This window comes from Abramis brama, assembly GCF_963993115.1.
Source record: "Abramis brama genome assembly, chromosome: 20".
Lineage (NCBI taxonomy): Eukaryota > Metazoa > Chordata > Actinopteri > Cypriniformes > Leuciscidae > Abramis > Abramis brama.
Window position 1 is genome coordinate 18,365,011 of NC_139982.1, and position 27,861 is coordinate 18,392,871.

The window sequence follows — 27,861 nt, forward strand, 5'->3', positions numbered from 1 at the left end:
AATGGAATGTAACTTAGAATTTTTCTATTATGTAAAGTTTGTTATAATGGAATAAGTATAAAAGAAAGATTTGCCCAAAAACTTTAGCGAAACATTTTGATAGTTTTTTTTATAAATGACACTGTTTGTTTTGAACCAGGAGTGACTTGGTGCTTTTCTTTAAAGACCACACAAAGTTCCACGAAGAATTTTTAACATTCATGAAATCTTTCCATTGCACAAACGGTTCTTTAAAGTGGAAAAAAGGTTATTTAGCCCTATTAAAAGGTTTAGTTCACCCAAAAATGAAACTTTTGTCATCGCTTATTCACCAAACCTGTTTGAGTTTCTTTCTTCTGTTGAACACAAAAGAAGATATTTTGAAGAATGTTGATAACCAGACAGTTGATGGACCCCATTGACTTCCGTATAGGGAAGAAAAATACTATGGAAGTCAATGGGTGCCGTCAACTGTTTGGTTGCCAACATTTTTAAAAATATCTTCTTTTGTGTTCAACAGAAGAAAGAAACTCATACAGGGTTGGAACAACTTGAGGGTGAGTAAATTATGACAAAAGTTTGATTTTTGCGTGAACAATCCCTTTAAAATGTTTTTCACTCTAAGAAAACAAATGGTTATTTTAATGACTGTTCACTGAAAGGTTCTTTGGGGGAACAAAAATGGCTCTACTATGGCAGTGTGATTGTTTAGAATATTTTAGTTATATTTTGTGTGTGTTAAGATGTGTTTTGTTTTTATTAGTACTACATATAGAGATAAATTCAGGTTGATTGGGACACTTTTTGCTATTGAGATGACTGGGATGACTACATTGAGATTACTACATTTAGGCTAAATAGTGTATATAGTATTCATTTTTATAATATAATATAATATAATATAATATGTGACCCTAGACCACAAAACCAGTCATAAGTAGCACGGGTATATTTATGGCAATAGCCAACAAAACATTGAATAAGTCAAAATTATCGATTTTTCTTTTATGCCAAAAATCATTAGGATATTAAGTAAAGATCATGATCCATGAAGATATTTTGTAAATTTCCTACCTTAAATATATTCATTCCGCTTTCATGATGTATATATATATAAAAAAGTTTTGTGGTGCAGGGTCACATATAATGTATATAACTACTGGGCGTTCCATGCTTCCCCCTGGTGGTAAACAGGTGTTAGTTGGTTCAAGAATCATTTTCATTGAGAATTCCGTCATAGTGAGAGCGAACAGCGACAAGACGAGTACACACTGCGCGCGTCAGGAACGGTACGCGTCAAACAAGTGTAACGTTTCTTGAGCTGTTTAAGTATTTATGGAGAGTGTCGCCTTTTCCACCAACAGGCATAGGCTACTTCAAGAAGGACTGAAATTTCATGCTGGCTCCCAATTTTCTCGGCTGGCCAAACCGTGGACATAAATGCCTAGAACAGAGAAGACCAATGTGATGCATCTGCACGAGAGGAAAATCACTCGACTAAGATGGGTAATAAGCAAACGATATTTACTGATGAACAGCTAGACGCCTATCAGGTAAGAGACTCTAGTCTTTATCGTTCTTTGCAGATCATATATAGAGATAACAGCAACAAAATCAAGTTTTGTGTAAAAGAATGTTTTGAAAGTCTTTCTTTTCTCTAAATAAATAAAAAGACCAAAAAATATCAGGGAAGATATTTTCATTTTATATATATATATATATATATATATATATATATATATATATATACACACACACACACACACATATATAATATATACACATAATTACACACATAAATACACACCTATATATACACACATAGTTATATATATATATATATATATATATATATATATTATATATATATGAAATATAAATAAATACAAATTAAGAAAGTAAGGAAAAAGCATATGCTGGCAACAGTTTATTCCCAGAGATGGTCTGTATGATTTTATATGAGGCTTCACCTTGTTCTTAGTTTATTGTCTGCGGCATACAAGCCACTTTATTGTCTCTCACAGCGAGCAGATTGTAGGATTTTGCAAGGAAATTATGAGTTTGACATAGCTGTATTGAGCTTTTTAAACTATAAACAAATAAAAATGTCAGTATTTAGTTCGGTAAATCTTTATGATGTTCTTAACACAAAATGGTCAACACACAGAAGTAAGACACTTGCATTTATATTCATATATCATGTATGATATATTATTTGCTCTTTTTGTGATACTTAAGGTCTGAGCATTGAGGCATATCTGAAGACATCTGATCATATTGTTCCAAAGATCTTATCCTCCTCGTGCGCGAACATGTGAGAAGAGAAGATGCTTTTGTCTTCGGTAACAGTAGTCTGTCATGCTTTGGCGAAACATCATAGTCTGCTTCGAGAAGGACTCATAGATGTTTAAATATTAATCCAATTCTGATTAGTAAGCTGTTGGACTTTCTTTAAAGTCTTGTTTTTTTTTATTATAGCAGTAAGATGAAACATGATTTACATCAAATAGATTTATATAAAAATAATCTTGGTACAGATATGTGATGTAACTGGTTCACTGAGTCAGATATTAAGGACATTTGAATAGTAAGCATCTGAGTTTCCCATCTGCCAATCATCAAACTGCATCAAGGAGATCAATGGCTGTTAGAAACAATGGCCGCCGCTCCTTGTGCTCTTTAATCACTGGGTTGAACGTACCTGGATCAGTGGAGCTTGGCTGTTTGGCTGATAGACTCATTCCTCAGAGCAGCCAAGTCTTATCATTCATCATGCTGTAAAAGTGAATCAGGCTAGTGGGGGAGAATATTGCAGAAAATTTTGCTTGCATTGGAAAAACTTATCCATGTCTTAAAGAAGACACCCAAAAATTAGGATTCTGTCATCATATCTTCTTGTTTCCATAACCGCATGGCTTTATTTGTTTCAGTGAAACACTGAAGGATGATGTTTTGTAAATGGTGACCAAACGGTGATCAGTCAACTCCATTCCAATTTCAAATTTGATCAAATTAATTTGGGAATATTTCCGTTATGATGTTAATTTAAATATGAACATACAGGACATTTCTTATTCATTCAAAGAATCATCATAAGAATCATTGATTTCAGAAATTGGCTACACTGGCCATGCTGTATAGTTTTTATTTATTTATTGATAATAAACTTGTTCATTCGAATCGTTTGTTCAAGAATCGGAAATACACTGGTCATGCTTTATGATTTTGATACACTAAACATAACTTTTTCATTAGATTTGTTTATTCAAGAATCAAATACATGGCTGCACTGATATGTTTTTGATTTTGCTAAAAAGGACTAAATCATTTGTTAGTGAATCGGGATAAACTGGTCACGCTCAGAGCATGTGCTCAATAGTCCCCTGCACAATATTCTACTCTATGCCAGTGTACTCCGCTCAATCACTCAAGCCCAAAGTACACTTCGGCCGTTTGTGTTCCGCAACGGTCTGCTCACTGTCCGTGTGATGTAATTTTTGTCATTAGGAGGGTCCGTAGACATCCGTGCTTGTTTCCTTTCACATCATCTTAACTCCACACCCTTAGGATGCGAGGGAAGTTTACACCTGTGTATCCTCGCTCATGACTCCTCAGGAGGCTTCCTCACTCCTTGTTCCCCGCGGTGCAATTAGTGAATTAAGAGGCCCTTCAAGATGGCTGAGTTCGATTGGTTTGTGGGCTTGACGATGGAGAAGCAAGGAAATGAGGAAGCGTCAATTTGAGTATTGAGAAAGTCCACACATCTTTCCACACTAGAGTATACTTTAAAAGGCTCTCACACTCAACTGTGCGCGAGACGGAGCAGAACACGGAAAATTAAGCATATCCGGGCCTTGAAGGGCCAAGCGTACGCTCCACTCATATACCGTTCACGCTCACCGGTTAAAACGACGTTCGCTCAAATCTAGTTCCGACAAGAAATTTCTCTACTATACATCTTTCTATTTTTAATGAATTTCTTGAATAAATGCCTCAATTGCAGTTGGCCAATAGATAACAGTTATGATAGGTGTGGCTTTAAATCTAAATTGTATAAGTGGTAGCTTATAAATAAAGGTGATGTGACTTGATTGGACAGTGGCGAATTGGAGAGCTTGTGCGAACATATCCACATCGCAATCATCAGATGCTTTCTTTACTGCTGTTTTCTCACAGCCGTCCAATCGCAGTGGAGGAGAGGCGGGACAAATACTACACTGACCAACTGTCACCTTCTGCTTGTACAACAATAACAAACGACAACAACAATCACATTTATTCATCCAAACCAAGCGCCAGAGCAAGTGCGATACATTGTCGACATTTTTATATTCAGAAACAAACTATTTGCGAAATCAGATACTAGTAACAGTTCGGCAGATATTCTGAATCATAGAACATATAATCTCAACTGAAAAAAAAAAAAATGCTCACATGATCCGATCACACTGTATGTTTTTGATTTACTAAAAAGAACTGGTTCATTAGAGTCATTTGTTTGTGAATCAGAATACACTGGTCACTTTGTATGATTATTTTTTAATGCAGCCTGCTATGACAACTCTAATTCAGCGATGGTTCTTGTTTCTTTCTTGTCACATTCAACATTGATTGCAAATTCACATTCATAACTCAAGAAAAAATTGATTTATTTTGCTGCGAGTTAGCAAATAGACTTTTTTCAGCTCTACCAAAAATGGAAGAAAACAGAGTTGCTACGTCTATGGTAATAATTTTACACCGGGTCGTCTATCCTCTTCGCTAATAACTCGCAGCTGTGGCCTTACCTCACATCTCACAGATTCAAGCCTCAATATTTCAAATTAACGAGCAATTAACAGTACTCAAAGGCTTATACGCGTAAATCATGAAACGGTCGTCCAAGCTGCTCCGTTGATTTGGAGGACGGTTATTTTTTTTTAGCATAACGCTGGCTGGGTGTTCGGGTAAACATCATAAAGGAGAGCTTAATCATTAGCTAATAAATCTGTCGGCTCAGGGCAGCATGGCTACAATGAGTACAGTGAGTGAGGTAAGAAAAAGGATACACAGACCTGGGAACAGTCTCACGATGGGTTTTTAGGCAAATCGCGTTACCGTGGGTCGACAGCTGTCGCCATTCCCTGCGGTCATATTGCCAGGCCTCATTTCATATGTGTGTGTTTTTTTTTTTTTTTGATGGGTAACACTTATCATTCACAGTGAAACCTAAGAGGCTTTGTGTGCTAATACAAAAGGTGTTGAAAAAGCCGACAAGGAGCTCAGGTGTTGATCCACGTGCAGTCATGCAGTGTGAATGCAAAACTGTTGCTTAACGTGTCAGATTCACGGTTCACGTGCTTCGACTCATCGACACTTTATTTTCTGTGCTTTCCCTTTATCTTTATCATTTAAAACAGGATAAGTCACTGTATACTAGTTTGGGGTCAGTAAAATAATTTTTTTTTTAAAGAATTAATACTTTTATTCAGCAAGGATGCATTAAATGGGCAGTAAAGACATTTGTTACAAAAGATTTCAAATAAATGCTGCTATTTTGATCTTTCTATTCATCAAAGAGTCCTGAAATAAATGTGTCAGGGTTTCTACTAAAATTATTAACCAGCACAAATGTTTTCAATATTATAATAATATGAAATGTTTATTGAGCAGCAAATCAGCATATCAGAATGTTTTCTGAAGGAAAACTGAAGGACACTAAAGAGTAATGATGCTGAAAATTCAGCTTCGCATCACAGGAATAAATTTAGCAAAGCGGTAATAATAGGCTTCTTACAAAAGACTTAGGTTAGAAATTATGCTTGGGGTTTAAGCCAGATGTTGTTACTATTCTTTTTTTCTTTTTTTTTTGTATTATGATATGCAGTTATACATTATGTGTTTTCAGAGAAATGATTATGTCTCTTTTTTCATCTTAGGACTGCACCTTCTTCACCCGCAAAGAGATTCTTCGGTGAGTATAGGCTTCTTTTTTGGCATATCCTGTGCTCATTTTGGGAAATAATTCTGTGGAATACAGCAGGAGTACAATATGAATCTGAATCATAATCAATACAAGCAGAAATTTTAAGTACACTATCTTTTGCAGCTATTATGTCATGGTATTGTGTGTTCTACCAGTTCATTCAATTGCACTGCATTCCACTTGCTCTTATTAACCATGTCTAAGATCTATATATCACTCTCACCCCATTCATTCAACGGATATTTCCCCTGTCAGCAGTTCAGCTCCAGTGATATTCATCCATGCTCATTCATACAGACCAGTCTGCATTTAACAGTCCGCTGGCTTCATTAGTATTCCATTCACAGGCTGTGCGCCGTTTGTTTGACTGAAATTCATACGGTTGCTCAGATGAGACCTGAGATCTAATAAAGAGAACCTGACCATTATAAAGGTTCTTTTTATGGGAATTGCCCTTTATGTGAGCTGCCATTTATGCAAATTTAAGAGCCACTGAGCCCTAAACTTGTCTGCACGTAATTCTACATAAATTCATGTAAAACGCATGAGATTTGAAAAGCTAACTACGTGTTGCCAACAAATATTGGGTAAAATAGTAAAAAATGTTAACAAAAGACACATGAAGCGCACTAAAGATTCATCCCATGATTGATTTCAACTGTTTGACATGAGCATTTAGCTAAGCTAACAATGTGATACTCAAACAAGCATAAAAATAGAATTATTGGGTAAAGTAGTAGATTCTTTAACTTTTTTGTCGCTGTATTTTCAATATTAAATGAAATTTAATTTTCTCTACTCGGTAGCAATTTTGCGCGCCGCTAAAATTCACATGAAGCGCACAAGAGATTATTTCAACTGAGTTTGTCATTAGCAAGTCCATAAGCTAACAGTACCATCAAGTATTGGGTAAATAATACATTTTTAACCAGATTGAACTTTTTTTGTTACTATACTTTTAGTCAAGATGTCCTTAGTGAGGGCCAGAAAATCTAGCCACGCCACTGTGGACAAGATTTGTCTCACGATTTATTTAAACTGTTTGACATTAGCATGTAGCTAAGCTAACAATGTAACACTCTAACAAGCATAAAAAAATACACAGTACACTATTATTGGGTAAAATAGCATTTTTTTAGTTAGATTAACCTTTTTTAATGCTACTTTTCAGTATTTATTGAAATATAATTATATCCACATTTTTTCTCAACCTAGGCATTTGGACATAGTCAGCATCTGAGTGAGAGTTTCCTATACATTAAAATAGTACATTTTTAAGGAGATTGTACTTTTTAGTGCTACTTTTCAGTATTAAATAAAATATCTATCGTATAGCTAGCTATATTTTTAGTCAATGTGTTTTAAGTCAGATGGCCAAGAAAACCTAGCCATGCCACTCTGGACAACATACATCTCACGATTGATTTCAGCTGTTTGACATTAGCATGTAGCTAAGCTAACAATATGAACTTGTTATCACTAATTTTCAGTACTTGAGTAAAACGCAGGTATATAGCCAACTTTTTTCCCTCGAAGGAATCGTTTTTGGAAAGCATTCTTTGAATTAGAAGCCAATGTTCTTAAGCGAGAAACATTTGTCCTGGTAAACAGAGAGTGAGATTACATCCTATTCAATTGAGATTTATAGTCTCGCTCTGTCTGCAAGAATGTGATTTCTTTCTTGCTTTTTTTGTGGCTCTATCAGAATCTCTCCCTGACGGGGCATGCAGCAAGCAGCAAAGCGTGTAATTGTCTTTAGCCACAAATATGACATTGCCCTGGTTGTAAGCCATTGGTATATACATATATAACGCTGTACTTTTGGCCCAATGCAGCAGTGTTCAGTGTAGCTGTACTAATTGGCTTTCAATCAGAAAGGCTTGTTGGTTTTAATCAGCATGAACTCCAAGCCAAAACTAGAGTTCATCACTCAGTTTCTCTGTCAGCCTCAATTAGACCATGTGGCTGCCCTCCAAAAATGAGAATTTTCTCTACATAGCTGGTAAATTTTGTTAGTTTTATATAAAAAAAAAAGTGTAGCACATATAAACAATGGCAACAGGATAATTGAGTGATTAAACAGTAGATTAAAATGCTTCATTGCAACTTGCATCTTGCGCCACTCAACAAAACCTGTTCTGTGTGAATGGCCTCAGGAGGTTGAAATTATTTTTAGTGTAGAAAATGCATTTCAGTCTGGACTTTAATTTTGGCCCGTGTACGTTGCCTTCATTTATTTCTTGATTTAATATTGAAAGTAAAAAAATTAGAAAACGCCGCATTTATTAATTTTTTAGAAAATGGAAAAACGGCTTGAATATTCGATTTCCACATGTGGGCAGGCATGAAACACCCTTTTTTGCTGATTGGTCAACCAAAGATCAACCTGTGCCGCTTTCAGTTCTTCCACAGTTCCGTGCAACAGAATAACAGTCCTCTGCTGCTATAGGATTCTTAAAGTGTTTATGACAAATAATCTCTCTGTCTCATCAAACAACCGGACTAAGGAATGCTTTGACACACACGGGCAGGCCATAGAAAGGGCTTTCTTCTCTATAGGCATGTGTTCGACAAAAGTGAAAAACGAATAAAGGCGGCGTTGAAAAAAACGAAAAACGTTTTCCAAAATAATTTTTTAAAGCCCAAAATTTGGATTTTCCTGAGCAATCTCACTTTTTTGGCACACCACAGCGATTTCTTTTTGCTCTAGCAGCTCTGTAAACACAAATAGGCTCAGTCACAGTTATTGACTCAGCCGTATTTTACAGCTCATCTTAAGCAGACCAGCCATTAGTTACAGCTACCAAGAATCCTTTTACAATGTAGCTTTTATCTTGAATCTCAGTGCTGCTTCAGTGCATTATATCCAGGGTGATCTCATTCATTTTTATAGCTGCATTTTCATGAAGTTTACACATACATTACATGTGCATTTTTGTATGTTTGTATAGACAAGAATAACAACATATTAACAGAATCTACAATGTTAACATAAACTTTATAGATGTACAGATCTTTGCGAGTCTATTGATGGCTGATTGTAACTGAAATTGATTAAATGTGTGCAACAATACCACTGCATGTGATCGAGTTTGGTCCATTCTAATGGTTTTGAAAGTGCTTTATAAATAAAAGTTGAGTTGAGTTGAGTTGAGTTACGAGATACAATCCCATTGCGGGACTCTCATTTATCAGTTAATGATACGTTCAAGAAACTTTTCAGATTTAATCGTTACAATGTCAAATTAAGTAAATGTGTAAACTGTGTTAAATAAATATGAGTTAAACATTTAATTACATGTATCATAAATATAATAAAATCAACCAGTCTATGAATTAAATATTCTAAGAATGGCAAAGTTGTTTTTTATACATTTGTACGAGATAATAAATATAAAATCATACGGTAATGTACCCCTTGGATCGTCCACTTTGTATATTTTTTTTCTATTTCAATCATGGTTAAGTTTAGGTTTGGGTCATACATTTTTCTACGACCTAACTATATGAATTAATACAATTTGCCATTTTGTAAAAAATTAACTACTACTCAAACAAACTACTTATGAAGCCATATTGAAAGTTCAAATGTGAAAGAGTTTATGCTGAGATATTGTGTATACTTATATATTGTATGCTACAATGTCTATCCAATTGTAGGAATGTATGAATACCCAAACCCACACCTAAATTGTATGAAAAAGTATGAATGAGATTGTACAAATCCATTAAAAATCTCAAAAATCACCAGTAAAATAGCTGTGAATTGTCATGAAAGTGTCTTGTAATACCTGTAAACACTTACAAGATTTGCATTGTCATAACTGGTTCTTATTGTTTTGAGAACGACAAACATTTTGTAATTAAAATTGTAAAAAAACGTTGTGTTCGTAAGATGCTTCTAGAATGGTTTTCCAATGGTTGAAATCGAGATTTTTTGGGTAAACGCTGTTACCCGTGTTTCTCTCACGGCGTAGGATCGCTTTTCAACCCTTACGAAAGACCTGGAACCCAATCTCTTGATTAGGCACAGACTTGCAAAGTGACACATCAGGTCTGGTTCATTCCTTTGTAGATTCCTATTCAAGACAACATAAAGAAATAAAGCCTTATGTTGTTATTCGACCTGGCTGTCCATTCCCTCTGTGCATTAGGTATAAATAAAACAAATTGCATGCTTTCTGGTCTAATAGGATTGACATATTGCTCTCGGGTTTCAGGATATGCTGTTAATCGCTGTCGTTTGAAGATCAAGTGTCTACTTTAAGAAATTAAAAGCAGATACAGGAGAAAGAGGTACAGTGTCAGTTTACAGTCAAATGACCCAATTACGGTAATACAGAGGCCCAACAAACAGACTCTGATTGGCTGAGCTGTAGCTAGTGTACTTCCCCAAGTCTGACTCATGGCCAGAACGTTTCCATGTCAGTTTCTGTGTAGGAAATGCAGTAGGTATTCTGTCTACTTTGCTTCACTGTTCTCTCAGTGACTCAGCTTTTGGATTTTATTGAGCTGGTACGAAAGAATTATTGTTTTTATGTAAATTACTTGCCATGACATATTGATTATGGGAAATATGATTGATCTTTAATCATCAGCAACTCAATACCACTTGTCCCAGCCACAATGTCCTAGTAGTTTCTCTAGATGTTCAAAGCTTTCAATACCCAATGCAATCGACCTTCTAGTCCAATATCATCACCATCTTTCGCCAAACAATCATGCAGGCTACGCAAAATACATCGCTCTCACTTCAACTGAGAGTGTATTATGTTCAATCCAATGTCCTTTTCTGGGCATTATGTGTGATTGATAGATTGGTTGATGTTTGCCCTGGTGTGTAAAGCTTGAACGGATAATATGATATGATTCAGGATGCTGCGCTGCATCATGTACAGATAATTTACTGCTGTTTTCTTGGCCATGTCCGTCCGAGTCCCTGGTTGGGGACGAAGTGACAGTTAAATGAGATTTTATTACGATTCTGTTAGACATTTATGTGGATGTTCTTCTATAATGCAGTCTTTAAAAATGTGCACATTGCTCTGATTGGTCAGATGGCCCAGTCTGTTGTGATTGGTCCACTCTGCTCTGATTGGTCAGATGGCCCAGTCTGGTGTGATTGGTCTACTCTGCTCTGATTGGTCAGATGGCCCAGTCTGTTGTGATTGGTCCACTCTGCTCTGATTGGTCAGATGGCCCAGTCTGTTGTGATTGGTCCACTCTGCTCTGATTGGTCAGATGGCCCAGTCTGGTGTGATTGGTCTACTCTGCTCTGATTGGTCAGATGGCCCAGTCTGTTGTGATTGGTCCACTCTGCTCTGATTGGTCAGATGGCCCAGTCTGTTGTGATTGGTCCACTCTGCTCTGATTGGTCAGATGGCCCAGTCTGGTGTGATTGGTCCACTCTGCTCTGATTGGTCAGATGGCAGAGTCTGGTGTGATTGGTCTACTCTGCTCTGATTGGTCAGATGGCCCAGTCTGGTGTGATTGGTCTACTCTGCTCTGATTGGTCAGATGGCCGAGTCTGGTGTGATTGGTCTACTCTGCTCTGATTGGTCAGATGGCCGAGTCTGGTGTGATTGGTCTACTCTGCTCTGATTGGTCAGATGGCCCAGTCTGGTGTGATTGGTCTACTCTGCTCTGATTGGTCAGATGGCCGAGTCTGGTGTGATTGGTATACTCTGCTCTGATTGGTCAGATGGCCGAGTCTGTTGTAACTGGTCTACCACCTACAGTGCATGTCAGAAATGAAATGTTGGAATGAAATGAAATTTCTGAATTTCAGCTCCAGATCTTCCTCCGCACTTGATACACAGTGATACAAACAGTAACAATGGCATCGGTTTTAATGTATGAAATCTAGCCCGAGTCCTCATCCTTTCGAAGTTAATGCAAAGTGGATTGGCTTTCGCAGTGTCTTCTCAACATGTCGACAACATGCACCAAACTCTTCCAGGCCTCAGCTACAGTGTTTGAGGGTCAAAGTAGACATTGTTCACAGGCAGCCAATGAAGACCATAGGCGGACATTATGCAAATTGTTACAGACCTACGTTGTTGCGAGGAGGAAGTAAGACTGGGATTACTGACAACTCATTTCAGGCAGTTCCAAACCGGTTATTTCTAATGGGAGACTCCATTTGATCTTTAATACTTTGCAGACCATTTACATTTGTAATCAGCTATATTACACACTACATCTGAATATCTGATAATATCTGAAAAAGCATAAAGAGCCTCAGATCTTCTCAACTGTTTTCAACATTGAAAATCATAGAATGTTGTCATAATCTTGACACAGTCTGTTTTATGTATTGATTGAATTATGTCTAATATTTCTAATTACTAATTTAATTTATTATTTATTTATTTACCAAAAACTTCACCAAAATGTTGCATGTAACATTGTACTGAGTGGCATCTTAATTTAAAATAAAGTATTTATTAGTATCTAATTGTTTAATGCTTACTGCTAAAAAAAATACAATCATGTTTTTTTTAAGTATTTAGACATAATTTTAGAAAACAATGTTACAAAACTTGCAAAAACAGCTCATGTTTAATTTGACCTCTTTAGACTGATGGTCAACATTTTCTGAATGTTAAACCCATAATTTGTCAGATAATTAGCATAAGAAATGTGAAAAAAGTCTAAATTTAAGAGTTTCAGACCCTATTGTACCCTATTAATGGAAAGTTATTTATATTATATCACCCAGAATTTCTTCTCCAAAGACATTTTGCTGAGATCACATGAGCAGCTGGTGAAGATCTTCATGTTGATCTGTACTGGTTGGGATTAATTGTGTTTTTGTGGCTGTTATACCCATCTAATGAGAGAGACAGTAATGAAAGGCCTCAGTTATCATAATGAAACCCATCCTACAGTCTCCTGGTGACTCATGATGGCTCATGGACTTTCCTGTGACAGTGAATAGGCCTCACCATGGTGTGTAGGTTCCCTTAGCAAAGAAACATATTCCTGTCATAACAACATATCAAGTGACCTTATCACTATCACATATAGTTGAGTTGTTCACAAGTTGTTACTTTTCTAAACTGCAATCAGAGAAAACACAATGAAATTTCTCGATAAAAGATGCGGCGTATCTGTAAAGACTTCTCATGTATGTGTTTCATGTGGTGGGTTAAAAAAATCTATGTGTTTATTAACTGTGCTAAAGTGTAACATAGAGGCTGCCTCCATGAAAGGGGTTAATGAGATGTTTAATGCATTACTCTCTAATGACCATTATAGGCTCAGCTTATTCTTCAGCAATGAACCATTACTGGCTTTTATCTCATGTCCCCAGAGTGCTTTGTAACACTCTGCTTTCATTACCCATTCGCTGGGTGCTGTAATGCACCAGGGTGCTTTGAATAAACGGCAACATATTCCACATAAAAAATTAGCTTGATGTTGTTTAATACCTGGAGCTCTGGATAATAATACCATGCTAGAGCTACTGCTGCTAAAGTCAAATAAAATATTGATGCGGTCTGATCTTTGTCTCTCTGACAATGCATACTTTATCTGAACCAGATTTTTGGTGTTAATTTGTGTAGTGCTTACTTGTACAACAGCTAGGGTGTTGTGAGTGGTTGCTAGTCACCTTTATTTATATAGCGCTTTTTACAATACAGATTGTATCAAAGCAGCTTCACAGTGATAACATGAAAATAATACAACAAAGTTTGTTTCTAGAAGAAAATTGCGTCATCGTCCACCTTAAGTAAGGCAGATCAATAATATTGTTGAATATTAAATGTCCCCAACTAAGCAAGCCAAAAGCCAAGGCAACAGTGGCAAGGAACCAAAACTCCATCAGGTGACAGAATGGAGAAAGAAACCTTGGGAGAAACCCGACTCAGTTGGGGCCAGTTCTCCTCTGGCTAACAAACGAATAGTGTATGATTATGATTTAGGCAGCATTACAGGTCAGAAGTCAGATTGGATCAGAACATTCAGAATATTTATCCAGTTCCATCTGGTTGGAAGTCGGAGTCACGCCGGTATTGAGACGAGTTTATTGAGGATCAGTGCCGATGGCTGTCGTGTCAACGAGGCCTTCACAGGGCTAATGAGGCTGGCACTTCAGGGATGCGTTGTGGATGGGTCCAGGTGCAGGTCCACCATCTGATTTGGACATGGCCCGGATCCGGCTGACTTCAGTAAACCTCAGAATAAACAGAAAGACTAACATTAGTGTAGATGCCATTCTTCTTATGATGTAACGAGTACATCAGGTGTTATAGGAAGTGTCCCCGGTTCCGGCTGACCTAATCTATGCAGCCTTATAATCATTTAACTGATTTGAATAATATAAATGTATAATGTTCTATATGAATGCCAGGTAAAAGAGATACATTTTTAGTCTAGATTTAAACTGACAGAGTGTGTCTGCTTCCCGGACAATGTTAGGAAGACTTTTCCAAAGTTTAGGTGCTAAATAGGAAAAGGATCTACCGCCAGCAGTCGATTTTGATATTCTAGGTATTATCAACTGGCCAGAATTTTGAGATCGCAATAGACGTGAAGGACTATAATGCGTTAAGAGCTCGCTCAAGTACTGGGGAGCTAAACCATTTAGTGCTTTGTAAGTAGTCAGCAATATTTAAACATTTATACAATGTTTAATAGGGAGCCAATGCAGTGTTGACAGAATGGGGCTAATATGGTCATTGAACACTGAAAGCATTGAAAGCATATGTCGTAATTTACATATATTTTTAAGATGGAAGAATGTGGTTTTACAGATGCTAAAAATGTGGCTTTCAAATGAAAGATTTGAGACACCCAGGTTGGCACACCCAGGTTCCTAACCGACGACGAAGACTTGACAAAGCAGCCATCAATTGTTAGACAGTATTCTGGGTTAATACGTGCAGAGGTTTTTTGCCCAATAATTAGAAATTCTTTTTTTTTTTTTTTTTTAGAATTAAGTAGTAGGAAATTACTAGTCATCCAAATTTTTATATCAGCTATGCATTCCGTTAATTTTGTGAATTGGAAAGTTTTGTCAGGGCGTGGAGAAATATAGATCTGAGTATCATTAGCATAACAATGAAAACTAATTCTGTGCTTCCTAATGATATCTCCCAAGGGTTTCATGTACAGAGTGAAAAGCAATGGTCCTAGTACTGAGCCTTGTGGTACGCCATACTGACCTTTTGATCGATATGACATCTCTTAATTTACTGCTACAAACATAACGGTCAGATAAGTATGATTTGAACCATGCTAGTGCAATTCCACTAATGCCAACATAATTTTCGAGTCTGTTCAAAAGAATGTTGTGGTCGATGGTTTCAAATGCAGCACTAAGTCATGCAGCACAAATCATTTGTAACTCTAATGAGAGCAGTCTCAGTACTATGATATGGTCTAAATCCTGACTGGAAATCCTCGCAGATACCATTTCTTTCTAAAAAGGAACATAGTTGTGAGGATACCGCCTTTTCTATAAATTTTTACAGAAAAGGTAGATTCGAGATCGGCTTGTAATTGACTAATTCTCTAGGATCAAGTTGCGTTTTTTTTAATAAGAGGTTTAATGATAGGGCATTGCCATGCAGTTGCCCAGGTGTTCTGAGTGTGTTAAAATGTTGTTATGCATTTGCCAAGATGTTCTGAGTGTGTTAGTGTTGTTATGTGGTTGCCAAGGTGTTCTGAGTGTGTTAGAGTGTTGCTATGGAGTTGCCAAGGTGTTCGGGGTTTGTTAGAGTGTTTCTATGCAGTTGCCAATGTGTTTTGAGTGGTTAAGAGTGTTGCAATGTGGTTGCCAAGGTGTTCTGAGTGCTTTAGAGTGTTGCAATGTATTTGCCAATATGTTCTGAGTGTGTTGGAGTGTTGCTATGTGGTTGCCAAGGTGATCTGATTGTGTTAGAGTGTTGCTATGCGGTTGTTAGGGTGTTCTGATCGTGTTAGAGTGTTGCAATACAGTTGCTACTGTAATGTTTTCTGAGTGTTAGAGTGTTGCTATGCTGTTACTAAGGTGTTCTGAGTGTGTTAGAGTGTTGCTATGGGGTTACCAAGGTGTTCTGAGTGCTTTAGAGCATTGCTATGCATTTGTCAAGATGTTCTGAGTGTGCTGGAGTGTTGCTATGCTGTTACTAAAGTGTTCTGAGTGTGTTAATGTTGCTATGCAGTTGCCAATGTGTTCTGAATGTTAGAGTGTTGCTCTGCAGTTGTTAGGGTGTTCAGAGTGTCAGAGTGTTGCTATGTGTAGCCAAGGTGTTCTGAGTGTGTTAGAGTGTTATGGGGTTGCCAAGGTGTTCTGAGTGCGTTTTGTGTTTTCAAAACATCTTGCAAACCTACCCTAATTTGCATAAGGACTCTTACTTCCGACAGCTCTTTTAGGGATGCCATTTTTCACTTCTCAAGTTGTGATCCGGTGTTTCATAAGTAGTTCCAGTTCTTGCATAAGATGTGTCAGCCCATCTTGATTTATGTGGATGGACTGTGCCTCTGCAATGACACTGAGATTGGTTTTGATAACAGGGCCAGTGGAGCACGAGAAACAAAATGGACAATCACTGGCAAACCTAATAGAGTCTTGTACTTTATCACCTTCATAAAACACTCAGTTTCTCCTGTTCTCCGCACAGACCGGCACAATCCGCCACACTGTTATGCAAGGTTAGCGTAGGGTTATCGGCAATCGTTATGAATCGGCTTGTATTTCCTTGCATCCTGATTGGATGCCTGTGGAGGAACATGAGATTTGTCTCTGTTCTTGTAACTACGGCAGGGACAAGATAGAGTATGCAATACACAATCATCAATACTAGAAATATTTCCACACCCTCTGCTAATAGCAGAGCTTTTGTCTGAAAACATATTATCATATGTCATAATGTGCCGCAGTTATTGTAATGTATGTGTTTATTGACTTCCACAAGCTGGAACAATTACTAATCACACGCTTAATCACTTCATTGGAGTTTACTACTACAAAGTAGTGTTTCATATGAAGTATAATATTATATAATAACATTTCCTGTTATTTATTGCTGTTGGAAAAACTTAATCTAAAGTGTCATATTGGTGAGTCACAAAATGATTTTTTTTACAGTCATGATTGGAGATGTGCTTCTTTCTTTCTCTAGCCTTCTATATTTACTTTATCTCTTTAGAGCCGAGTGGATTTTGTTGCTTGTTGCTGTATGTGATATCAGCTTCCTTTTATCCTTTTTTGTTTGTTTATTATTCATTGTTTATTTTATTTTGCTGTATTCATGCTTGCTTTGATTATTATTATTTTTTTTATCTGTTTATTTTAGTTATTTTATTCTACTTAGTTTTTTGTTTCTGCTTTGTTTTCGTTTTGTTTTGCTTTTTGTTTTGTTCAGTAATCAACAAACAAATGATGATAAACATGTTGTTTTGTTTTTGTGACATATACAGGCCTATTGGTGCATAATGTTAATTGTTTATTTAATTGTTGCTTACACAAAGCTTCGTCAGCTTTCTATCGTCCTGTGTCCCTGCTGTCATATCATCTATGTTCAGGGGGGTTTTTTTGTTTTTTTTTACTGCTGCAAAGGCCTATTACAGTGTCCGCTTCCCTCTGTCTTGTTGCCATGCTCAGAATGAGTCATCAGTTCACCGTTGGCTGGCAAGTCTCCAGATCTTTCTGTGAGGAACAAACAGACAAAACAGCCTTGTGAAATCTGCCTGCTTATTCAAGAGCACTGCTAATTCTTCTTACACTGAGTGCATAATTATGATGGGTTAGTGTGATTAACAATTGAGTTTTACAGTATTTGTGAAATGCATTTAGTTTTATCCATTGTGGTAATTTCTTTTAAATATAAACCACCGCTGTTGGAGAATAGATGTCAATTGCTGCAGTATACTGCGTAAAATCAAATTATTTGTTTTTTTTCGTTTTGTTCGTTTGTTGCCTTTTTATTTGTTTTATTATATTCTATTTAGCTGTCATTGAATCAACAAAGAAACAAAACAATAAATGAGATGTTGTTTTGTCCTGTTTTTGTTTTGTTTTGTTCTGTCATTGCATTGCCAAACAAAAATATAAACATTTTCCTTTGTTGCTCTTTGTTTTTCTTTTCATTTTCTTTTCATTTTCTTTTTGTTTGGTCAACGAGATTAAAACGAGAAGCTGTTTCACTCAGATATATGTCAGAATAGGAAAGGAAAGACTATATCAACTTCTGTTTCATGCTGACTTTAACTTGATATTTTAATTTTACACATACGTAATGTCTTGTATCTTCTTTCTCAGTAAATCAGTAGATACTGTGGTCTTCTCTAGTACATTTGAAATGGGCCATTTTGTTCATTCTCATTTTGCAGTAGTTGTGAATAAAACTAATGAGGTCTGATTCAAAGGATGAGGTAAAAGGCCAGAGCAACAGTAATGAACTCCAGTAACCAGTTTTCACATTTTCTGCATTGCAGCTTGCATGGAAGATACCACGAGCTGGCTCCACATTTGGTTCCAATGGACTACACCAATGACCCTGATGTTAAAATCCCTTTAGCTCTCATAGTCAACATGCCGGAACTGAAGGTAATTCTAACAGTTCACCACTTTGCCAGTTGCTACTTTTGTGATGCAGCAAAGTTCTGCTCCTCTCCAATCGTATTGGTCCAGCTGCATTCAGAGAGTTAATTTCGTTAACTGCACTGGAATGTTTTACTGTTTGTATCACTTGTCTGTGTTAACTACATAGAAATAAACTTCCAGTTCGCATGCAACAGCATAAGGGGTGCAGAAATATACCCAGACCCTTGTTTAGGCAACAGAATACTTGTGCAATGACCTTCTCTGCACTTTTAGTTTATATCAAATATAATAGACACTTGTTTTTATAGGGCAAAATTGGTTTTTAATGATAATGCTGGCTGGCTTGTTTATATGACAGCACAAGCGGTGAGAGCGAGGGATATTACACCACTATGCTTGTGAAAGTTAACGCTCCATGAGATGGTGCCGTTTCAGCAAATTATGTTATAGCGCTTTAGATTTCCCATGGTTGTAAAGACACATACGTTTAATCTGACTAAAGATTCAAGGGATTGTTTATAGTATTAGCCAAAAAGAGCATTAGCTTTATGCTAGCATTAAAGTCATAACGATGTTACTTTATAGAGGAAGTGCTTTATTAGCACCGTTCATAAGCTCGTTATTGTAAAACTCTTTCAGATCTTTCAAAAAGGCAAGGGCTGATGGATATATCCTCTAGAAGTTTATGAAAGCCAGCTGTATCATATTTGATAATCAAAGTTATAAGGCCTAATTATTAACTTGATCAAAACTTTGCTGAAACCCGTTTTACACAATCTTCTTCATGCATTCTGTCATCTCAACGACAGTTTATACTTTTTTTTAGCGAGTCAAAGGACTTTTAGTATAATTGTAAAAACGTCCCCCTTCAGGTCATGATACGTTGATAAAAATGTGTCTTTTTGCTGCAAAATCTTTACTGATTTTTATAAAGCAACTGAATAACTTTTATATTGTTGGTTATTATGAACATTTACTGGACTAAAGCAACTTGGATTTGCTTGATTATCCATACGTCATTTGTTTATTTTGTTATTTTTTGAAAAATCATGTTAAAATGCGAGTATCAGATTTGATATCAGGCTTTTGGGGAATGTTTATCATCAATGTATTGCAATTATTAGGATTTCCCTCCACAAATAAAACTACAGAGCTTCGATAAAACTAAGCATTGACAACTTATACTTATATGCATGTCTGTTAAACTGTTATAAATATTGATATAAACTGTCATAAATTGATTTGCTTTACAAACGATCAGAATTCCATTTGACTTTTAATCCATATAAATATCAGCAACTGTAACAAATTACTCAGTTTAGGCCTCTGAATAAAATTGAGTTGTTTTTTCCTCGAATATGAGCTCCATATTCTCACTATATCATACTGAGCCATTACAAATCAGATGTACCTGTATCATATATCATAGTCAACAAAAACACACATGCAAACTTGTATATTAGTTTTTTTAAGATATTTTGTCTAAAGGTTCAATAAAATGTTCCATTTAAAAATAATTAAAAAAATAATAATTCAGTCAAGTCAAGAAATTCATTAATATAGTCACTTCGCTGATCCGATCTCACCTTTACTTTTTCTGACTCAGCCCTCAGTCAGTCAAAATTTGTCAGATGTTACAGCTCTAGAATAAGCCCCATTATGTCCCCCATGTTGGAACATAATTTTACTGCCCTTTAAAGCTGTCAGATGGACGAAGGAGCTATAAACCCAACCCTAGGAGGTGGACGATACTGATGGAGACCATTCAAGCTGGGATTGATGGGACTACGACAGCTTCCAGTTTCCAAAGATTCTCTCAACCTTTATAAACATAAATCCCAATCCCCATTCAGTCTGATAATTAGCCTTTTCAAGCAAAAGTGGAGAGATTTAACACACTTAAAGGGCTGTTTACTTGACTTCTGCCAATACAAATGCCTCAGAGTGTTTTGACATTACACATGGATGGATGTTCTCTATGCTGTTGCCCATGAAGCAGCCTAACCTAATTTTCTTCGATTCAAACGAATCTGTTTATATGAACTCTAAGCCTTGCAATCTGATTCCATATTTATTTACATGAATGTACTTTAAACAAAATGGCACATTCAGAAAGCCAGTGCGATTAGTGTCACTGAAGTTACCATGAGCAGAACATTACAACATACTGTATCTAAAAAATAAAACTGACATATATGTCAGAAGAGCTTTTTTAGCAAATATTTTAGGGATGCACCAATGTGAAAATTTTGGCAAAAACCGATAACCGATGTATTGGCTGATAAATCTAATTTTTAATGATAATTTTTGAGAGCCTGATTACAAAAACAAAAGTCTCACTATTAAAAGCCATGTCCCAAGCACACAATTATAATAATGTTCTCATTATAATTTTATGTAGCCTATACACACTGGACTTGCGCTGCACATGTTACACTTAACTGTATTGTCCTTTTCAAAGTGATTTCAATCACATTTCAAGCAATTCAAAACCATCATGGCGAACAGTGCGCATCTGAAGTGTTTCAGCGGAAGGAAATAATCCATTATTTTTCGTCTTTAATATATTGGCCAAATTTTCTTATTGGGCCGATAATGATAACACATATCGGCAGATACCGATAAATATTCAGTGTCCTGCACTAACCAGTTTGTAATATCAAAGACCACACGTTCGTAAGACATTAAACATGTGACTGCGCATCACGGCACTGTGCATCTGCACAAGGTATTTTTGAATTCTAATCAGATTCAAACATTTACAGTACATGCTTTAGTATGTTCCTATTAATCAGATTTTTCAAGATTTACTCCTCACATTCCAATCTAATCGAAATCTCATTCAGATCAAACTTGCATTGTATTAATTGTGGTGTGTACATGAAGGCTATTTTGTCTGATTGAACACCCTGACATCATGAAAGAAAGTGCAAACCGCCACTCACATTCCAAAAATGTTTAAGTCTAGTTATAAGCATTCTAAGTATTTTGAGTGCTATAAACAGAGGTGAAATGTTTAGGTTGATCCTGCTCTGCTGTGTTCATGCTACTGTTCCCAGAGCTGTTGAGTCAGCTAGTAGCATAGGGCATAAAAATTCCTTTAGGCCAATAGCCAGTAAGAAATATATGAGCACCAGTTTGGGGAGTCAGCCATTCTACATTTTATACATGACTCACTCAGCAAAACTCCCACTGCTGCACACATGCTTATGTACAGCCATAGATTTGTACTCTATTGCTAGGCCTAGAAGCAATCTGTAGACGTTTTCCATATTTTTTTCACTGATTTTAAAGAAAAATCTGTTAACTTGATAGTTTGTAAAACATTTTAAAGAATAATATGGTATTGTATGGTTTCCATTGTATTTACATAGTGATACCATGATCCTATTTTTTTGTTTTGTTTTTTTGTAAAGTTTAACTTCAAAATTCTAGTCCTATACAATAAAAAATAATAAAAAATTACAGGTTTCCATAAGAATATCTAGATATATGCAGAGAGAGAGAGTTGTTATTGTTAACTAATTCTAATACTATTAAAAATGGTTTTCGGTAATTGAAATAAAGCTAAAATTAAATAAAATATAAATATTAGATGAAAAACTTCCATGAAGATTAGAAATGTTGCAACTGAAATAAGTTTAAATTGATGTACTAAAATGACCAAGACTGAAGTAAAAACAAATGGAAGTTAAATAGAAAAATAAACTAGTAAAAATGACAAAAGCACTCAACAAAATTACTAAAACTTAAAAGAAAAGAAAACAAAAAAGGCAGTTTACAATATTTATAATAATTTATAATAATTCTAAAATTACACTGATATGCAGCCTCTCTAGTCCTTTTTTTAAAGTGTATCCTAATTAACCTAGTAGATGTCACTGGTGTAGCAGAGCTGTGGAGAGATGAGGATCTTTAGCAAGCAGTCTTTATTCAATGAACGCATAACATAAAGCTAATCCAAACCAGGAGACGATGGCAATAATTCAAACAAGATGATAAAGGAACACATGAAACAAAACAGCATTACAACATATGTAAAGACAAGGACCGACAAACAAAGATTGAAACACAGGGTATATACACAGGCTAACAAGAGGATAACAAGGCACAGGTGTGGGTAATCAGTTGTTATGGTGACTAACAAGGGTAACTATGGAGACAAAGGCAAAAAGGAACAAACCACAGGAACTGAACACAGGGAATCGTGAAAGAAGAAACCTCTCAATTTCTGTTTTCTAGGAGAATCCATTCAGGAATCGGATTGTGGAATCGTTCTCCGAAGATGGCCAGGGGAACCTCAGCTTCAACGACTTTGTGGACATGTTTTCGGTTCTCAGCGAAATGGCTCCGAGAGAACTGAAAGCCATTTATGCTTTTAAAATATATGGTAAATGTCATTTTTCATTACCTTATGTACAGTCCACTACAACAACAATGTAAAATTTACAATGTGATTGTAACAATGCACAGTTTTAGAGGTTGTAATCAACATTTATATTGCAACATTCATAAACGGCGCAGCAACTTTATAACATGAACTCATTTGTAGTTAACTCTTATCATCATGTTTTGTTCTTAGACTTCAATGTGGATAATTACATCTGCAAGGAGGACTTAGAACAGACTCTAAACAGGTTAACAAAGGAGGAGTTAACACCGGAGGAGGTTATTCTGGTGTGTGAGAAGGCCATTGAGGAGGCCGACCTGGATGGAGACAGCAAGCTCTCCTTTGCTGACTTTGAGAACATGATCTCCAGGGCTCCTGACTTTTTAAGGTAAGAATATTGGTAAAGTGACCTGTTTCCTCAGATGTATGCTAACCAGAGTTTGATTTTGCTGTTGTATTACTAAAATTATTTCATTTAAAGTAAGGCTTTTGGTAGTCCAATCTATCCAAGATGGTGGAGAATGCGGGCAATATTCTCAATATATATATTGGGAGTTAATGTACTCATCGGACATAGTCCTTATGAGTGTAAAGCCAGTTATGCTAGTTGCTAATATCATGGTAAGCACTTTGCTCTGGAGGCACACTGCTATAATTTGGCTGCAGTACGCTCAAATATGCTTTATGGGGCAAGAGTTCCTCTGCTTGGCTTTTACAGGCCTTTTTGGACTGCACAGCTGTGCCTCACAGACCACATGATTGAGAGGGGCAGGAACGTTTTGTACCATCATTTGGAGACCTGGAGGCCAAAAAATCGCGAATTGCTTTTAGCAGCTGTCAGTCAATGAGGGAATTACTTTCTCGAACACTCATAGAAAGTTAATGCTTTTAGCATTCTGCTGACTGTACTTTTTTGTTACTTAAGTTTGGTATATTTATTTATAAAGCACATTTTAAAACTACAGACATTAAAACCAAAGTGCTGTGCAGGTAGAGTAAAACAGATTTAAAGATTTAAAGACTAGACAAATAATAATACAAAAAACAAGTGAACAAATTAAAATGAAAATTGTACAACTTCAAATAGAGGTTTCTAGTGCCAATCAATATCTGGCTGCCGCGTTTTGCAGCATTTGAAAATTATCTAAAGCAGTTTTCTGCATTTTCTTGAACACTTACACAACAATGTACATCACATGTCTGTAACAACACATATAATGTACAAAAACAAAGCAAACAAACAAACACTGGGGCACATATTACATGAAAAGTGCAATAGCACAAACCAACACTGGGTAATACAGTATGTACTTTGGGAGTCAGAGTTTACAATACATTCCAGTCAATAGTAACCACAAATATAAGCATTATGGTAGCCAAACCAAACAAGTAGGGTTAATATAGTGCACATTAAAATATATTTCCATATGAATATTACACCTAATTAAGCATTTTGTTCCTCCTCTATTATATTGGTAATCTCCCCACGTTCAATAAATTATAAAAAGGGACTCCAGACCCTCTTAAATTTGTCTTATTTACCCTTAAGAATATAGGTTATCTTTCCATTGCAGTGCATGAAGATATTCTTAGAAATCATCTTCTTGATTTTAGCAATCTTAATTGAAAGAAACTGCTTTTTACATCAACACTGATCTACTTGTCAAAACACAAAGTAGGATCGAAGATAACACCAAGGTTTTTGACACAGTCTCGCACATTGGTAGAGAGAGGACCAAGTTGATTGATAATTCCAGAAGTCATAACTGATGGGCCAAAGACATTTATCTTAGTTTTATCACTAGTTAACTAACTGTAAAAAAAAAAAAAAAGTCCATCCAGCATTTAATGTCACAAAGACATTCAAAAAGATTAGACACCGAACCACTGTTATTTTTAACAGTAAGATAAAGCTGAGTGTCATCGGCATAGGGGACCTAGGGGAATCATATATATATATATATATATATATATATATATATATATATAAAAAAAAAAAAAGAAGAGGTCCCAAAATGGAGCCATGTGGAACACCATAAGGGATTTGACTTCACTTAAAGGTGGCATGTGTAATTTCTGCACCAACGTCCTAAAACAGAATCGGTTCTTGTATGACTCAGCAATTTTCCACATTAATGGGACCATGGACCCCTAAACCTAAAACATTCATTATAGGGTTTAAGGATAAAAGTAATTTAAATATTCTGAGTGCTACAAGAAACACTTGAAATCTTATTTCATCTTCTCGTTTTAATCTGTTGTGCTTATTTCTTGAAATAATTGATGATGCATAATCACTCCAATTCATTAAACACTTATGCCTTTTGCACATGGTATTTCAACACAAATACTTGTCTTGATTACTAACCACTCACAATTCAATTTAACTAGGTGCTAAATGCTGTAAACTCTGTATATACTGTATATACACTACCACTACCTAGAGATTGGCATGGAGTACTTTCCATAAGATCATCTCTCAATGCAAATCAAACCAGCTATTAGGCTAACTGAAATAAAACCATGCCAATCTCTAGGTATGGTGAAGGGTATGTGATGATGTGGGGCTATTTTAATTCCAAAGGCCAAGGGAACTTTATCAGGATGCATAGTATCCTGGATCCATGAAGTAACTGGCCTTTAAAAATAAAAATCTGCCTGCCTCTATGGGAATTTAACATAGGGGTGTCCAGACTTATGCACCCTGTATTTTAAGGAAGAACATTTATTTATTTACGATACATTATTCATTCACAAAGAAAATTGGTGTCCTTAAAGGTTGGATTTTTCCTCATTTTTTTAATTAAGGCATTAAGTTCAATTTCCAAAAGATGATTTTTTATTCCTCTTTTTAGTCAACTTTAGCATGGGTGTCTAAACTTATGCATAGCACTGTATATATATATATATTTTTTTTTTTTTTCAAATAAATGCTGCTCTTTTGGACTTTCTATTCATCAAATAATAGAAGCACAACAATTTAATCAGAAGAAAAGTTTCTTGAGCACATATGCATCATATTAGAATGATTTCTGAAGGATCTTGTGACATTGAATGATGCTGAAAATTCAGAGTTGCCTAGACAGAAATGCATTACATAATAATTAAATTAAAATACAAAATAGTTTTTTTTTATTGTATTAATATTTCACAATATTACTGATTTTGCTAAATATATGCAGCCTTAATTTGTTGAACATAAGAAACTTTATTCAAAAACATAAACTTACTGACCCCAAACTATTGTATGGTAGTATATTCTTTTTCTAATAATATATTAATCAATAAATAAAATGAATTAATAAATAAATAAGTTTTATATAAATTGTGTTCAGTAAACTTTTGTTTAGTTTTTTGTTTTTGCCATTTTTGTGCGGGTACCTGATAATGCACATTTCTTTAGTGAATCGGGGGCAAAAACAATAAAGGCAGCATGTACAAACCAACAGGCACAATTCAAACTTTGTGAATTCCTCCTTCACTGTTTTAAACGTTCATTCAAATGTCAATAAAGGGTGACATGAGGTAAAATTGTCCGTTTAAGAGAATGACACAGCACTTCCCCCATGTGAAGTATGCACAGGTGGTTAATGTCTATTGTTACACTGTAAAAAAATTCTAACCCTCCCAAATCAAAAATTTCAAGTGACCGATAACATCTAAATTTTTCAATTGGCCCAAGTGAAATCCTGTAAATTCTAAAATTAAATTTACAGATTTTCACTTGGGCCAATTGAAAAATTTAGATGTTATCGGTCACTTGAAATTTTTGATTTGGGAGGGTTAGAATTTTTTTACAGTGTAAAGATCTATGACAAAGGTTTGGAACTCTTTCTGCCATTCGATCTGGTGGAATTCCAAATTAATTTTAACATATCATTATCAAAAGCCAGTTACCAGTGAGACGACAAAATTGCCTCGAATGATTAAGGCTGTAAAACGCAAATCCTAAAATATATATCCAGGCTTTGTCACTTTTTTGGTCAGATAAATGATGCTTTAGGGGCATGAAAAGGGATCTTTCCATTTTGACTGGTCCATGTGCTTTTACCTCTAATCTAATATGCTATTTCTCTCTTTGTTGTCTTTCTGTACACTCAGCACCTTCCATATACGAATCTAAAATGGCTTCAACGGAAGATACCAATGCTGACGTTCCTTGAACAGACAAGTCCACATGGAAGGATAAATGTCTACCGTTTTCCTTTGGTTTTTGCACCGGAAGCACACTAGACGGGATTACTGACAAATGCATGGCTGTTTCTTCAGAAAACTTTGGATCAGAAATTCCTTGGGTTTTCAGAGAGACAAAATGGAAAGGTGAGGCCTTTTGTGGGTTTGACCCACACACCTGCTCCTGGAGTAAAACTAATGCGGGCGTAAACCGCTTTTATGGGCTTCTACCAATGTCCGTGGCACATTGGACAACATTTTGACTCACTCTCCTGTTTCTAAAGACTCTTATGCGGGATCAAATAAATCATGGGACAGTTTTCAGGAAGGAACAAACAAACTGGACAAGAGAGTGAGAGAGAGGGCTAAAAAGCACATTACAGGCGTCAGCACCACTGAGACAGTGTTTTCTACAGCTATGCAATCTTTCTCCATTAAATGCATGAATTAGATTACGTTCCCCACCTTTTCCCATTCCCTAATGTTTCTACAGCTTAGCCATTTCACAATCTAATTGCTTATAGTACTGGAGCATGACGACAATCATATCTAAATGTTCTCCAGTTGAACGAAGGGCTCTGTCATCATATATTCTCCTATTGTCTTCTTCTCTGTCATTCGCTCTCCATGTTCCGCCTGCAGATCCCTCTATCCCTTCTGTCCTAACTTGAGGTGTTAGTCAAACTGTCTCTTTTCTTTTACTTTTTTCAGTATTTGATGTGATAGAGGGCATTTGACTTAAATTTTAATAAAGGTTTTCTCTCAATTGTTGACTGAGTGCATTTGTTTATGACGCTTAAGGGTTAATGCCAAATTTTG

The 27,861-nt window shown here is 36.0% G+C and overlaps 1 protein-coding gene across 3 annotated transcripts; it reads left to right on the forward strand.

The window, feature by feature from the left end:
- Nucleotides 1-1,215: 1,215 nt before the first annotated feature.
- Nucleotides 1,216-27,810, forward strand: cib2 (calcium and integrin binding family member 2). 3 transcript variants are annotated; one of them, XM_084095699.1, is made up of 7 exons: nucleotides 1,225-1,268; nucleotides 1,344-1,532; nucleotides 5,898-5,932; nucleotides 18,371-18,482; nucleotides 22,722-22,869; nucleotides 23,062-23,257; nucleotides 26,971-27,810. In XM_084095699.1, the coding sequence occupies exons 2-7, from the start codon at nucleotides 1,482-1,484 to the stop codon at nucleotides 26,990-26,992; spliced, it is 564 nt and encodes a 187-aa protein (XP_083951825.1). In that variant the 5' UTR covers nucleotides 1,225-1,268; nucleotides 1,344-1,481; the 3' UTR covers nucleotides 26,993-27,810. The 3 variants fall into 3 exon arrangements, with proteins under 3 accessions (XP_083951824.1, XP_083951825.1, XP_083951823.1); XM_084095698.1 differs by having other exon boundaries at nucleotides 1,216-1,532; XM_084095697.1 differs by lacking the exons at nucleotides 1,225-1,268; nucleotides 1,344-1,532; nucleotides 5,898-5,932 and adding an exon at nucleotides 17,071-17,808.
- Nucleotides 27,811-27,861: the final 51 nt, after the last annotated feature.